At 37.2% G+C, this 15,989-nt stretch overlaps 1 protein-coding gene across 1 annotated transcript; it reads right to left on the reverse strand.

The window, feature by feature from the left end:
* Nucleotides 1–2,400: 2,400 nt before the first annotated feature.
* rb1cc1 (RB1-inducible coiled-coil 1) lies at nucleotides 2,401–15,591 on the reverse strand. Its single transcript, XM_026374253.2, has 23 exons — nucleotides 15,232–15,591; nucleotides 14,101–14,233; nucleotides 13,882–14,008; nucleotides 13,618–13,788; nucleotides 13,218–13,420; nucleotides 12,622–13,027; nucleotides 12,328–12,498; nucleotides 12,059–12,243; nucleotides 11,733–11,919; nucleotides 11,052–11,133; nucleotides 10,889–10,953; nucleotides 10,702–10,805; nucleotides 9,978–10,104; nucleotides 7,862–9,798; nucleotides 7,414–7,600; nucleotides 6,854–6,962; nucleotides 6,399–6,705; nucleotides 4,726–4,777; nucleotides 4,585–4,632; nucleotides 4,069–4,127; nucleotides 3,749–3,876; nucleotides 3,480–3,550; nucleotides 2,401–3,294 (listed from the first exon to the last, which is right to left on the reverse strand). The coding sequence occupies exons 2-23, from the start codon at nucleotides 14,169–14,171 to the stop codon at nucleotides 3,217–3,219; spliced, it is 4,875 nt and encodes a 1,624-aa protein (XP_026230038.1). The 5' UTR covers nucleotides 14,172–14,233; nucleotides 15,232–15,591; the 3' UTR covers nucleotides 2,401–3,216.
* Nucleotides 15,592–15,989: the final 398 nt, after the last annotated feature.

Below are 15,989 nucleotides of genomic sequence, written 5' to 3' on the forward strand. Positions count from 1 at the left end.
TCAGACATTTCATCACACATTTAATCTGCCCCTGTCTAAGATTTTCTACTGAACCTGTAGTCAAGGCACAGAAGGGACAATAACGGATGAGATTATGAAGCATGTCTGTTAAAGCATGTCTGTTTGATCATCATTCTGTTTAGGTGAAGTTCTCCACTTGGTCTCTTCAGTCCCTGACAGCAGATATATAACATAATCTCTTTCCCTAACCCTTTTCTTAGGCATGAATAGGGTGGAAATGTGATGGCATTAAGTCGATTTACTCCTTGGTTTGCAGTTTCAGCCTTAATGCCTCTTGGCTCTTCTTCAACACACTCGTTCCATTTAGATTTTGAAAATATAAATGTTATGTTAAGGCTTTGCTATTTATTTTCATTTATCCGTCATTTGAAGTTCATGCATATATTTATTCCACAAATAATGCTTGTTTATTTGCAGCTCCATCTACCTAGTATAGTGTCAGAGATATTGGAAAATCAAATACAACTTGTGTATTATCTTCAAATACAGGAGATATCAGTTACAAAGGGCAAGATCTGAGACTGTTTGACATTCTTTGTGAGTCGTCTCTGACATCATTTTGATATTTCACATTTACTCGTCTAAACCTTAATTTAGTGCCTCCAGCATATGTTGACATGCAAAGAAAAGCTATTAGAACGTCACTGAATTTCAGCTGATTGCACATGAAAGCTGCAGTAATGCACCTGTTATTGGAGTATATTGGCAATGAATTTATGCTTTTGTACATAAAAAAAGAAAGTTTAAGTTACTTTAGCACTTTCTAAATGGTACTGCGTGGTGATATATCGGTTATTAAACTTTAGGCAGGTCGTTTCCTCATTACTTTGTTTATTCCCAGAGCTAAGCACGCAGGTATAAAGACAACTTTAGCATTGATTAATAAGAAAAAAGAGCAAAAGTGACATTAAGTCCTACAATCCTCAGCACTATCAGCTCTGTATGTTAGAGTTGCAAAGCGATTTGTGTGTGTAGTTTCATGTTGTCCATTAAAATAGGCATACGTTCAACTTACTATTGGCAAAATGAGTGTTTCTTTTCAAATTATCTGTCAAAACATATTTAAACAAAATGCTTTAAAAAATATATTCATTCAATTTGAGCAATAAATCTACTGCGTCCACGTGTCAGGTGTACAGTACATGTAGGTGTTGTATGCATATGTACTATAGGAGATACTATATGTTTACGTGACTTCAAGTATATTTCATGGCCTATGATTTTAACTTTGTATTATAGTATCTATATTTCTTCTTATTTCCTTGTGACACTATGGTTTTTAAATGTGGCACATTAAAAGTCTTAAGTTGCTGTAATTTGTTTTTTTCAAATCACATTGCAGCCACTTTTCCTGTTAATTTAAATCATAATTTCTAAATAAAATATTACAAAACAAAAAAACAAAGCTGCCCACCATATTGTAAGTTGTTATGTTTAACAACAGCCAATTTGATAATACTGAAAAAAGTAGTCATGCATTGTAGAAAGAAGTTTCACGGCCAGTCAAAGGCATTTTTAATGGTGGAAGTAGCTAGAGAATACACGTGGCAATGTTAAATCCCATTCAGCCTGATGAGAGTGACTCTCAGCAGCACTGAGCTCAGTGGGGGGTTGTAAACATTTACGCTAAGAGCCTGTCCAGTGCACATGGTTGGTGCTTGCCAGCCACCTCGGTATCGAATGTTGTGTTGCATATTTTGTCATTCAGGCCTGTCCCGAAATTGTAGGAATCACACCATCAATTTATGAAGGAGCCATCCAAATGTGACAACAGGCTTATGCTAAATGGAGAAAATAGAGCTAAACATTGTTAAAACACCCCTAGACCCACATGGTAGAGAGTGCTCAGCAGAGAGCTGCTATGCTCCCCGCTGTGAACTGGGAAAGTGATGTTGGTGGGCTTCCTTCTCCATGAGGGCCGCATCGTTCTTGGGCCCCGATTTGAAGCCTTTTTGAAGTCTGTTTCCTGCAGCAGCGTGCCAACATTAATGTTTCCACAGAAGCAAAAATGATAAATCAAATGAATACACTATACTGTGTATTCCACACTGACTCCTGAATCCCCCAGCAAATTTTAAAAGCATCATTAAAACGCAATATACCATATACGTGTTAAAATTTACAAATGTGCATTTTTTTTGGTGTTTTGTTTCATAATGAGATTATAATGAGAGGATTTTTCTTTAGTTAATACATTTTAATTTGCGGCAGATAGTCGAGTTCTTATGGAAAACAATGAATTGTTCATTTGTGTAATAGTCTTTGTCCATGAACCCGAAACATTTTTCATCTTTTATCAAGGTGAGTCCGATAATGTGGTGCAGATCTTGTAAAACACCCAAATATTTGACAATAATTTCCACCACAAAAACAGCTGAATATGTTTGGGATCAATCCTTTATTGTTTCAAAACTCTATCTCTTACAATACAGTCATTTATTGTTACATGTGTGATTTGATGGATAATGTACAATGTTTTCTGATAATGAAACACAGTCACAAAGTTTTCCTTTCTACATATCAATAGTCTATGATAGTGAGAAGTTTGTGCTGATATATTTACTTAGTTCTGACAGCTCAATTACTTCCCTTTTCAAATCAACAAAAGCATTGTTTTTGAAAGTGCATTTCAAGGATTGCAAAGACGACTGTTTCCATCAGTCAGCCATAATGTACATTTCAGTATTGACAGAGGGCCATACTGCTTTGTGAGTAACAAACAGCTTTAACTACATTTCCAACTACAACATTTATCTGGATAAATAAATCAAAGAAAATATACCAATATGCATGCCATGAACATTCCTCCATAAACATTTATAATAAATGTATATTTTCATTTAATTATGCTGATAATGACACAGTATTTTCCACAAAAGGACAAAGGCTGATAATGAGAACTAATATTTAACATCCAAATTTTGTTCAATTTTACACACAGGTCAAATGGCATAATGCCACAGTGTATAGGGCAATGCCCTAATAAGGTTAATAGCATTTGGTCCACAATTACAAATCTGGGTTTAAAAGAAAGCAAAAATGTGTTATTTTGAACTGAAACTCAAATTAGCATGATGATGATCTTAATTCTTCCCGTTTGAAAGGTCTTTAAATTTCCAAGTTATGAATTATGATGTGAAGTTCTGTTCAAAAATTAAGCAATATAAATATACATTTTAGCTCGTTACTTGGCTATTATACTTTTCTGTTCCATGGAACAGCTTTCACTCTGTAGAACTTGGTTCCTAAAGGAACCTTGAACCTGTTCTGGGCCTGGTGAAAGAAAAGAGACAAGGAAACACAACTTTATAAGACATTAACACATTACAGCATTCACATAAAAATAATAAATTACTACATTTAGTTTAGAAACTGTGAGAATATTAGTTAAATACAGTTTAGTATTATTAGTTTTATACAGTTAAAGCACAAGTTAGACACTGAGATGAATCTAGCACCTTTTTTGCCTGGCAATATTCCTTCTCCATCACCTTTCCAAGTACCCATGGTCGTCTTGAGGTCCCTGATGCTGAACAAGACAAAAACATTTACCTGTTAACCAAATACTTAAATGATCAACATAAACAAACAGTGTCAAAAATAAAGTGCAGACAAACAAAGGTGTGACATATGCAATTTTAATTATGAATAAAATAACTCTTTTGTGAAACATTTCCAATAGAATAGTACTCATTGAAGTTACAGAAGGTTTTGGGGCGAGGCTGACCTGGTTTGAGGTCCAGTGCAGTGAGAGACTCAGAGTGGAGGAAGTAGAGGGTGGGACCGACTGTGAATAGCACATAGTTGTCGTGCCTTTCATCCAGGATGATTAGGACCAAATCACCAACCTGGAAGCTGAAAAATAAAAAGATGGACAAAGAGACAAAGGGATGATGACAGAGTTCAGCAAAAGTGACAAATACAACATATTAAATAATGGTAATTATATAATAATTATGTCTAATTATACTGCATGTAATGATGGTCAGTTATAGTTAAAAATCACATCAACAAGTACATGTTGAGGCCATGTGTTTATTCACTTACTCTCTGATGGCGATTTTATCTGAATGCCGTGACGACACAGATGACATGCTTTGAGACATCTACAAAGAAATGAATTAGAGCAACGTTACACATGTCACAGACAAGAGTTAACAGTGTTGACTACAAATGACTTCCACGAAGACTTATTTTATTTGTCTGACTGGAGATTTGCAAGAAACAAGCTTAGTAATTAGTATTCATACTTTTACCCTTTTGACAGCCTAATACAATACATTTAGTCTAATTCATGTCCATGTGTTTGTTATGAATCAAACAGGGCCAAAGCTGATTAAAAACTTTTTAAATCACAAAAGTCCAATTCAAAAACTTCTATATAGTTTGTGTTTTAAACATGCACTTTCACTACAATATTCAATCTAAGGACTCTCTTCCTACAAATGCATCTTTCTTAACTAAGCTCTTTGGCCTCCAGGGTCAGGATTTTACACTTTCATGCTACTGCCACCTAGTGGAGCAAATGTTACATAGCCCATGTAGTGAAGATGATGAACTGACCAGTCTTTGACTTAGGCGCTTGTTTTCTTCTTCCTTCATGTGTAAAGTCTGAAACACACAAGATTAATCAAGCAAATGGAGACACAAAATATTTCTGTGTACAATCAGATGCAACATAACAGATGCAGTGCGTCTATTTACCCTCTCAAGTAAGAGTATCCGCTGTTTTTCCTCCGATATCAGGATGTTTTCACTATAAGAAAAATAAAGACATGAGATCACTGAGAATCACTCTATTACTATAAAACTTGATTCTGTGGAAAATGTATTATTTATTAAAATGTTGAGTTTTTTATATTTTAAGCATTGTACTATTTAATAGTTTTTAGGTCTTAATAGTAATAAATGTAAAACTTACACTGTCTGATCCTAGCCTGCTTTCCTTCCACTGTGACATGTCCTCTGTCCATCCACTTTTGGCTATTGTACACAATGTTATGGTCTTTTGAGGTTCATCTTGAATAATATAATTTTTGTCTCTGTGACTAGTGAGCAATTTAATCAGAAAACATAAGGTTATATTCTGTATATAAATACAGCCTCATTCAGGATGCTGTGAGTCTATAGTAACTATGCAGAAGAAGGAAATCTGTGTTCAATGTTGCCATTTTATTGAATTATAGTGTTTAAAGATTTATTGTGGTGACAAAAAATTACTTAAAAAAAAAAATCTATGTAACTGAAAAAAAAAAATGAATTCACAGAAGAACAAATAAGCTCATATCCCAATCCCAAAATGTTATCAAGACATTGTAAATGTGTCAGAAGTTGGACGAGGATTTCTAATATAGCCTAGTACTCCTGAGAATAAATGTTTTGTCTTATCACTGGATCAGACAGCATGTATCAGGTTGTGAAGTCTGAAACCTGCTGGGCCCCATGATACCATTTTCTAGCCCTAATCTACAGAACCTTAACAAAAACCCAAACTTTAACTTTTTTAAAATTGATTAATAGATTTTTAACTTCTTTCCAGACAAAAGAAAAAACTAACTTCCCACCTGAATGCTAAAGTTTGTTCAATAGCTATCATGCTTATTTATCTGTCTTTACCAGTTCCAGTAGTATTTACCACTTAAACGTGAATAAAAGTAGGTGATTCAAATAGTTTTTTCAGTGTTTGCATGTCAGTGCAATATGACAAGATTACAAAAGAATGTTATGTTATTAGTATTTTGTGTAACAATACCACATTTGTAATAAAAATAGCTTTTTGCAATTCAGTGGGATTCCACTTTGGTCGTACAAAACATACTGTATACTGTAGTAACCTAATCTCTTAAATATAATGCAGTTAAGATGAAGGTTACTCGGCCAGGTTAAGAGAGAAAAGAAAAACCTAGTTTACCAGGGTTAGCCCCAAGGTCACAAAACATGACTTCAATATTTGTACTGTATACACAACAGATTTATGTAGGTGTTTCTACATATGTGTACATGCGCATATCAATAACAGAACTAGTAAAGAATTACAGCTCATAGAAAGGTCAGCAGAAAGCAGTTCCATCCAAAATATTTAAATGTTATGTATAATATTTTATGAATCTCCTAACACATATTGTTCTCTTAGTGAAGTGTAAAATGCTGTTAAATCTCTTGGCTTCAGTATTATATATACAGCTAAACAATATAATGTTAAACAGGTTTGTTTTGTGCATGTCATAAGCCTTAAGGTTAAGACAGTGTTACCTTGACCTGATTTCTGCCCAGAGTGTGCATGTAAACACTGGACTGTCACTGGTAGATCACAATCACCAATACAGCATATCTCAAACCTTAATAAATATGTTGTTTATTAGAGAGAAAAAGCTTACTGGACTGTCACCATGCTGGCTTCCACTGCTGAATCGACATGTTCATCATCTCGAATGGTTGCCACAGATGACAGCCTTTCAGTTTCAGCCATGGGCTCAGAGTAGCAGGCCCCCGCAACAGGCAGAGCTCTAGCTATTGCTGCTGCTGCTGCTGCTCCAGCTTCTGTGACCTCCTGACCTGATGGGTTAGGAGTGAAGAAGGCAGACGAGACCAGTGCTGTGCTGCGCAGGCGGTTAAGCTCTTCTTCCAAGTGTTTCTTCTCCTGCATGACACTAGCCCGATCCTCAGAAAGAGTCTCTATCAGAGCTATAATAAAGGAACATAGAAAAACACACACACACACACATATATATATAAAGACAGGCAATATGAAAAGATAAAAGCAGCACATTTATATATGTGAGGCAGCTTACAGCAATGGCTTGTCAGAGCACCCAGTATGTACAGCACTCACCTTTGTCTTTCTCCTGCTGTTGAGTAACTTTCCGCAACTTCTCTGTGAGCTCATTAATGATCTGCTCCTTCTTTAATTTCTCCCGGGTTAGAACAGTGTTGAAATTAGTCTACAAAAGAAAAAGTTTAGTTTCATTGCTTAATGGACATCTGGCACCACAGAAAACACAGCAAACAGATGTGAGATGTGTTCAGCGTGCAGCCATGGGAGTTGCTGTTGTTTTGATTTCTAATAATCTGTTTGTATTTCTATTGTCCCAGATCACTTACACTTCATTTATTTATTATAACCTGGGAAAAAACATAAATCTTAAGCAACTTGACATATTAAGATCAACATTATAAAAAAAGACCATTTAATTAATCAAACCTTTGTAAATATAAAACAAAAGAGGCCTGATATCTCCTTAACAAAAGAGCCATAAATCTTTGTAAAAATAATACAAAACTAAGATTTAAGGCTGAATTTAGGTTTTAGACTGTGAGCCGATTATTAGTAGGAAAAATAGATCATCATAATCTCTCAAACCACACTTGATCAAGGACAACTCATTTACAAACCTGCTGCTCTGCGATTAGTGATGTCTTGAGGTTCTGGATCTCCTCGTTCTTCTTCTTTTCCAGGAGGTCCATCTGGGACTGCATGGAGGCCCTTTCCTGCTGTAGCCGCTCTTGTAGTGCCGAGTCTAAAGACAGAGGTGTTGGAGGTTCTGCTCGGCCCTCAGCATGGAGAGATAGCCCTTCATTACTGAAAGACATAAAGTTGAATTTAATTCTGAGTTGTCGTTTTTTTGTGTTACCTGGACATGCAAGCACATAGAACAGTTAGTTCATTCCTAAGTACAACAGGTTGTTTCAGAACTAACCCAAGGTTTTCTTTCACTGTTTGAATAAAGACATCTTAAATTTAGGCAAACCTTCAAATACAGTGAGATCTTAAAAACCTGGAAAATACAAAAATCAAAGCTGGAGCTCCACATGTGTTGTGTCTGCTATTGTGATTATTTACCTTTTTGATGATTGATTCTCATGAAGCTCATCCTCAAGTTGTCTAATTTTGTCTGACAGTCTCTTCTCCATGTCCTCCTTCTGCTGCTCTAACTCTTTAAAGGCATCTGCTGATGCATCCTTAGTGGGCTTTTCTTTCTCTAGACTTTTCTCCACCTCTTGTCTGTGTTGCTCTAGTTTTCTAGAGAGCAGGTCATTTTCTGCCTGTAAATTGCTGATAACTATCCTCAGCTCTTGCTCAAGTCCTTGAAAACCCCTCAACTGCTTCTCTTTTTCTTCACTTAAAGCAGCCATCTGCTGGTTTAATTCCTCCTTAAGTTTCTGCTGTTGCTCAGCATGGTTCCTCTGAGTCTCCTGGAGTTGCTGCTGCAGGTTGGAAAGCTCATTGTGCAACAAAATCGTCTCTTTGTCATGTCTGTCCACCAGCTCTGAAATGCAGTGGTCTTTCTCAATTCTCATGAGAGTCCTAAGCTCTGCAAGGTCAACTTCATACTCCTCATTTTTTACCTGAAGCTGTTTTTTGACATCTGCCAGTTCTTCACTAAGGACTTTGGTGCAACTCTCTACCTGACACTTTACAGTTTCCACCTGCTGCATCTTGGCCTCATCAAATAAGAGCTTAATTTCCTCTGTCTCTGACTCTTTGAGAGCAAGCTCCATCTCCGACTTGCAGTGGAGTTCTTCAAGATGAGTAATATGCGACTCCAAGTTCTTGATTTGGGTGTTCTTTTCTTGAAGAGCAGCAGCGTGCTGATCTGTTGCCTCAATTAACTTTGCACTGTTTTCAGCAGTCAGATTTTCCAGAGCCTCTTTGTTATGCTTCATAATGGTCTCCAGTTCTGCCTTGTGCTCTCCCCGCATCCTGTCCTCCAGCTCCTTTAAGCGAGACTTCTCCACAGCTTCCAACTCTTGCCGTATCTTCTGCTGGCCACGTTCAATCTCAAAGTGCAGATTCTCAAGCTGGCTGGTCAGTGAATCTCTTAAAGCTGAGAGCATTGTGACCTCTTCAGTCTGATCACTTATTTTCTGCTCCAGGTTTTTGAACCTTTCCATGTGACTATGCTCTGTTTGAACCCATCGCTCTTTCTCATTCTCCAACTGACTAAGTTCCTTCTCTTTGCGTTCCATAAGCCCCTCGAGCTCCAGCATTGCACGTTGTACATCTCTGACAATATTCTGATTTACTTGGTTTTCTTCGGTTAGTGTCTGAACCCGCTTCTCAAATTCTTGCTGAAGGGAGAGAAGCTCATTTTGATGCTGCTCTTTTAACACCAGTTCATGAGTCTGACAGATGTTGTCCACAACATTACCCACCTCTGTGGTCACACTTTGAAGGACAAAGCCAAAGTCATGTTGTTCTTTTAATACTAGACCTCGTAAGTGATCAAGATCATCCTTTACACTTCTTAAGTTAGAATGGGACTCCTCTGCAGCAGATCGGTACTTATCAATGACATGTTTGAGGACAGTGATCCTTGAGTTCTCTCTCTCTAGTGTTGTGGTATCCTGCATACGCTTGTTGTCAATAGCATTGATGACTGAAGAGTACAGTGACTCCCCCATCATTTCAGGGCTAGTAGGATCACTGATGGGGTTCGGAGAGGTTATGTTCTCTTCAATCACAAACTCATTAACAGCAGACATGAAGTCAGATTCAGGGCTCTCTGCTAGAGAATCCAGATCAAGGGAACCCTGTTGCAAGACTGGATCCATGTTCGGATGGCCAATGGTTTCAAAGTCAAATGTTTGTGCATCAATGCTGTCTGGGGATAAATCCTCTAGAGGAGCTGGGACAGGGACATGTATGGGCTGGCAGCTGGGTCGCTGAAGGCTAAGGGAGGAAGGGGTTTTGGAGGACATCAGTGTGATGCTCACAGGTATGCTTTCAGACTGTGGCGTCAGTGCTGTTGATCTATGAGCGCTCTGACTATAGGATGCCTACAGAGATAGAACACAGAGAGAGAACATCCAATAAGGTGAATTAAACAATTATTGTAAAACATTTATACCTAAGCTTTAAATAAAGAGAAAAGCAAGACTCTCTAAAAGTTACAGAGAGCAAAAAGCTGACTTGGGAAATGCCAAGGTTACTTTTGTATTTGTTAGATAAAACTTACCCTTTGTTCACTTAGCAGGTCAGTAATGGTTTGAGACATCTCATCTACACTTTGTGCTGCTTGGACAAGATGGTGAAGTGTCTGTACGTGGTGATTTAAGGGCTCAAAGTCACACATAGTGGGAACCCTGCAAAAAGTTGACAGTTCACTATTAAAGCAGTAAAGTTGACTATCAATAATAATACATTTAATAACAGAATCAACTAAAATACATTGTAAGAAATAAAGGACAGAATGCTCAAAATATGTTGTGTTTGCGAACTGCAAGCCAAGTACTACTACGAGCAACCCTAGTATCCTCTCACTAGATGCCTTGGTGTGGAGAAATGTAGGAATCAGTGCAATTAACAAGGATGTTTGTAATACAGCAAGGCTATAAAACGTTGCCATCTCAGGTGTTTCCAATTGTACATGAACATTTGAAAAGCATCTGCAGAACTTTGATGACAGCTACAGGGGAAAAACAGGACATTCGGCTTCTGTTTCACATTACACCAGAGACTGATTATGCAGCTGAAATTATCCCAAATGGTTTTCTGTTAATAAAAATAAAAATTTATAAACATAGCTCACATTATTATTTCACATAATTTCTATAATAAGTGGGACTCTAATCAGAGTCATGCATATGAAAAATACCCAGAGTTTATTGGCTACTGACTACATAAATGTAATTATTATTGTTGTTAGTATTATTATATTATTATTTTGGACTGTGACTTACATAAGGAAAGGCTGCACCTCTAAAGGACAACAAGATTTCAAGTACTGCAGGTCCTCAAGTGAGATGTCTGGAAGTTCATCATCAAACCTTCTGGGCTTTCTTGTCTATGAATAATAATAAACAGAGAAAATTAACAGATTCATCAAAGTAGAGATAATATCTAAACGGTCTTAAAATTTTAACTTACACAAAATGATGTGGGAGGCCATGAATCAAGTCCTCTAAACAAACGATTTCTGAGGAAAGACTTCCCTGAAAAGAAATAGATCAAGAATCTCACTTCAAATGCACATTATGTTGTTAGATGACACTACATACATCATTAGTTGAGTTGACAAGAAAACACTTACTGAACAGTTTCCCAAAGGACTCCCTTTTGAACTTCTCTGCCTCGTAAAGTCGTTTCCCATCCTTCACAAGTGCATAAGCCCACTGAAAGATTAGTAGAAAAGATTTTACTACAGCAGAGTAATAATTGTGTTTTTCTCTCAATGTCCACTTTCAAGTCTTGGTGGTATTGTGCTTCCTTAGCATAGTAGAAAATACTAATGAGCTGCTATAAAGCATTGTTATCTCAAGTTTGCCAAATGCCAAAAAAGAAATTGTGTTTCATCCCTGTTCAGAATTGTTTAATTAAAGTCTTATTATTTTCCACATGGAAAGAACCTAAGTTCTCCATCTCAAGTTATTTAGGAAAAACAGAAAGAGAAAAACTTCAGGACTGACTTCCTGTTGCATCAGCTACTGTGAAAAAAACAAAAACAGCTCAACAAAAGAGTGAACAAATATGAGTAAATAAAGTCATTATTCGCTTTCAACTCTTTTCCTAAGTATGACAGCTCTCCTTCTTACTGTTGCCTCATACTCTGGTAGTTACATAATTTTATCATATCATTTTTACACTGCCGATATGTGCTCAGCACTAAGCACCCCCAAAAGCTACATATTCAGTGTGGCAAAACAGCTAGCCTCTTTGTTATAACTATGTCTCCATGGATAATTAGTGTCCAATAACTGCATTTAGCACTGACCTCTTTGTAGTGGCGCATAAACATTTTTCTTCTGACAACTTCCACCACTGCCAAGCAGTACATTTGGGGGACACTACTGAGGGCCTCCACCACTCTCACTCTTTCTATTAGCTCTGTCAGAAGTCTGAGCAGAGCCTGAAGCTTCTCCCCATCCTGGTCTGCATGAAGCATCACGTAACAGCACCATCTAATTCAAAAGCAATATCAAGTGTTAAAGTTAGAGGGATGTTTCCATGACTATAATACTCTGGACAGAACATACATTTATGACATGCAAAGAACACACAAGGCAATACACAAGGCAAGAAGTGGTTAGACTGTTTTACTTGAGTCGGACTTGAAGATTGTTTGCAAGTTCTTGTTTGGCAGTGGTGCACTTCTTTTTGATGTCAAGCAGCTTTCTGTGGTTGTTCAGCATGATCATCAGCTGGTTGGTGTGACTTAGACACAAGTCAGGCAGAACAGATGTATCTTTCAGGTTTTCAGCCCTCTTCTGATTGGCTAAAAATCCCTGCAAAAGACAAAAGACAAATACAAGAACAAATCATGAAAAACAGAAAATGTGATATGCAATTATCAATTTTATTTTACGTACCTGAGCAAGTTCTTTCTGTTCATTCACCAACTTTTTACAGCTTGCAATCATTTGGTCTAGAGCATACAACCTGTCCTCAAGCCCCTTGATGGCTTTCATGTTTTGATTATCTAGCTTGGCAATTGTGTCACCACAATCTGCCAGGAAGGGCTGAATGATCCGTGGATCAAGCTGAAAGAAAAAAACATTTCAATAAACAAATGTTCTGCAACTCTCACCACCCCACACAGACAATGTATAACTATACATTTAGGGCACTCTTTTGACATGTCTATTCATACTTGGTTGACTCACCCTATTTATGGAGTCAAAGCATTTCCTTACAACTGATTCCACATCATTGGGCCTGTCCTGAACATTGATCCAGTCTAATAGTGTGACATTGAAAGAAGATGGGTTGGCGAGTTCTTCATCTAATAATGCAGCTCTAAGCCCACCACTGTCGGTCATTTCATTAGATTCCTGGTCATCAGTTGGCTCACATGTGGCTGCTGCAGAAGCAGAGTGGGATGATGATACCTTGGAGGACCTCCTTGCATCATTAGTGTAGAGCACAGAGTCAGAAGACTTTTCTTCTTCTGTCTCATCTGAATCTTTTTCTGGGGTCGACATAGACTTTTCTATGTTCTCTCTGTAACTGTGTCTTGTCAAGCATTCAAGCAGAGGTATTCTGGCCATTACAGAAACTGCTGTCCCCAACCTGCAAGCATAACAAAACTTGCATTGAGACATCAATTTCAATCCTTTTAAAGGACTTACATATTATTGCATACATTTACTGATACTTTGGCTAACTCTGCTAAGATGCAAAACAATAAAAAGCATATAGTACTTCACATTTATAATTGAAATTTAAAAAGTTCATAACATAATGCTCTGGCGAAACTTACTTTGTAAGTTTCACCTTTATTTCTTCCAAGTCATGTTGATAATTTGTGTATGAAGTTTCAAATTTCATAAGCAACTTCTGATAAGATAGAGTGCAGTCATCCAGATTAGCCATAATAGCTGCCCAGCCTTGGTGTTGAAGGTGTTCATCGTGAACCAAACGTTCACAGAAAGAGCTAAGTTTCTTGGCAACTTCAAACATTTCCTGGAGATACAGAAAAATAACCACGTCAGGATAGGTTCTGAGATTCACATAGTTAATGATTTTGTTATAATAATTTTGTACTTAATAAATATTTTTACAGAAATACTAATCTCATAAAATGTAATGTGCAATTATATGCAAACATTCTAAAGCAACCGAAAATAGTATAAAGATGTTTTTTAAATGTAAATAGTTACCAGAGCAAGTTGTGTTCGTGAGGCAACGGTGTGAAAGACAGCTGGCATCAGTAGAGACTCCTCCACCTTAACCTGAATCTCACTCTCAATCGAGAAGGTGGTTTTTGGGATTGTTGGATCCCGGTCACACAAGATCATCTCTTTGTTGAACAGGAATATGGGGTTGGTTTCCTGAAAAAAAACAAGACATCAGTAATCAGAGCATCCCATATGACCTGTGACCTGTATAGCTTCAAGGCATATAAACATAGTGAACAAACTTACAGTGCCAGCACTGTAGCTGCAGACTCGTCTATCTGCAGCCATACATTCCCCTCCATTGACAACGAGGACTTGATGTTGAATTGCAATCTTATATTTGGCTTGGATGGCATGTTTAAGCTCCAGTACACTAAGACAAAGGAAAGAATAATTGATATCACAATTGCCAAAATGTACTGACCACCATTTCTTATAAACATTTGTAAAATGTCAGTTTCTTACGTTTGGACAGCAAGATCAGTGTCAAATGTCAATGTGCTGCCATTGTTGACCTGGAACACATACAACTTCATGTTGAATTTCCCAGAGTTTTTCGCACTTGCCTGTCTTGCTCATTTAGTCATTCAAGGCCACCCTGTGACAAAAACAGACAACACAAAACAAACTTAACATATTATAGCTGTTATGATGTTATTATTATCATAAAATGGGTTTTGGTGACAGGTGATGCTGCCATTTAAGCATGAAAGTAAAGCCTGTGTTACGTGTTTCTTTGTTACAACAAAAGCTATAGTTATGCCTTAAGATAGTATCATCAGAGTCTTAGGACTCTTTAACTAATTATACCATTTATGCCGACAAAACCTTCAACTTAACGCTACGGTTAAACTTGTAACCCTGAGTCTATTGTAACTTCTTTCTACTGAATAATTAGCATAGCATATGAGTCACCATGTCGTCGGTTCTTAGCAACTGTTTGGTGTTTAAGATATATAACAAAAATAACTTAATATGTTTGACTAATGTTAACTATTGACTTGGCTGAAAAAGAAGATAGTTTAGCATGTAAATATGGCAACTTATATCTTGAGTGCGGTAAGTCAGAAGTCGTCCTTACTGAAAGAAAAAGAGTTAGCGCTAACTACCACCAAATGTTAACTGTTGTTAGCGTGACAAAATAAAACACCCCATCAGCAAAGTTGCTATTATAGACTATGTGCTTCTTGGTTAACGTTGGCTAATTGCCGTTTAAAACTGTTTAATTACCCGTCTGTGGGCCTATCCATTCAAAGTGACCTGGGTACAATTGTTTAAGTTTGTTGTTTTCAGAACACGGATTACTTTAGCGTTAATATTAACCCCCAGGCCTCCAGTTAGTCATGGTTACAGTGCAGAAAGCCACCACCAGCTGCTAGCAAGCCAGCTAACGTTAGTCAATAATAATAACCCACAGACTGCGCTAACTGGCTATTAGCTAGCACAGCTGTCAGGATAGCGATTTCTAACGTCGATGATTCTGACAAATTTATTGAGATAAGTCATACAGGCTAGCATCACCTGAGTATATTTAGGTTGATACAAGGATCGGATTCCACGTTAAATTAGTGGAATAAACGATTTCGTTACTCTTACCTCACTTTGCTTGCATCACCCAGTTCTTATTCTCCACCTCGGCTAGGCCAGTTAGCTAGCTAAAAAGCTAGCAACTAAGCTAGCTAGCTACCCTGTTTTAGCTTGGCATACATAGAGCTAGCTTAGCATAACAGTTAGCTAACGTAAGCTAGACTAAACGGCAGTAAAATAACTGACAACCATCGTTAGTTGCACAGATTAACCATATTGTTGTAAAATAAATGTCTATTTTGGCAAACTTCATGCGAGATGTTTAACAAACAGGCCAGATCACCAGTTGTTTATCTCGGGTAGCTAACAGCGCTAACAGCCTCTCCTAAGCTCGCTCTGTTTTGTTGTTGTCATCTGCTGATGTGCGGTCCGTGAACGAGGCGTTCAGAAGGGATTCAGCTGAAACCACCACAACACCTCAGATTCACAGCACAGATACTATTCTATTTCTGAAAGGTAAGTTCTGTGTGTTTCATGAGGACTTTCTATGTTCCTGTATTGTTAAAAATAACAATTTTATAATAAAGTAATAATAAAGGTATATTCAATTAATGGCGTCTTTAGTTTTTGATTTACTCAAAGCTTTCATTAAGGGTAAACATTGGTGTGTTTATATTTATATATTTAAACTTTTTATTTTTATTTTTATTAAATCAATTATACTACAATTAGCATCAGGTCCGTCTCATATAATCTGGGCTGCTGTGATTTTTTTTTTCTCATGTGTTGTTTTTTTTTTTTTAAGCTTTAAATATTATCTTATAATG

The sequence above is a fragment of the Anabas testudineus genome, chromosome 17 (genome assembly GCF_900324465.2).
Source record: "Anabas testudineus chromosome 17, fAnaTes1.2, whole genome shotgun sequence".
Lineage (NCBI taxonomy): Eukaryota > Metazoa > Chordata > Actinopteri > Anabantiformes > Anabantidae > Anabas > Anabas testudineus.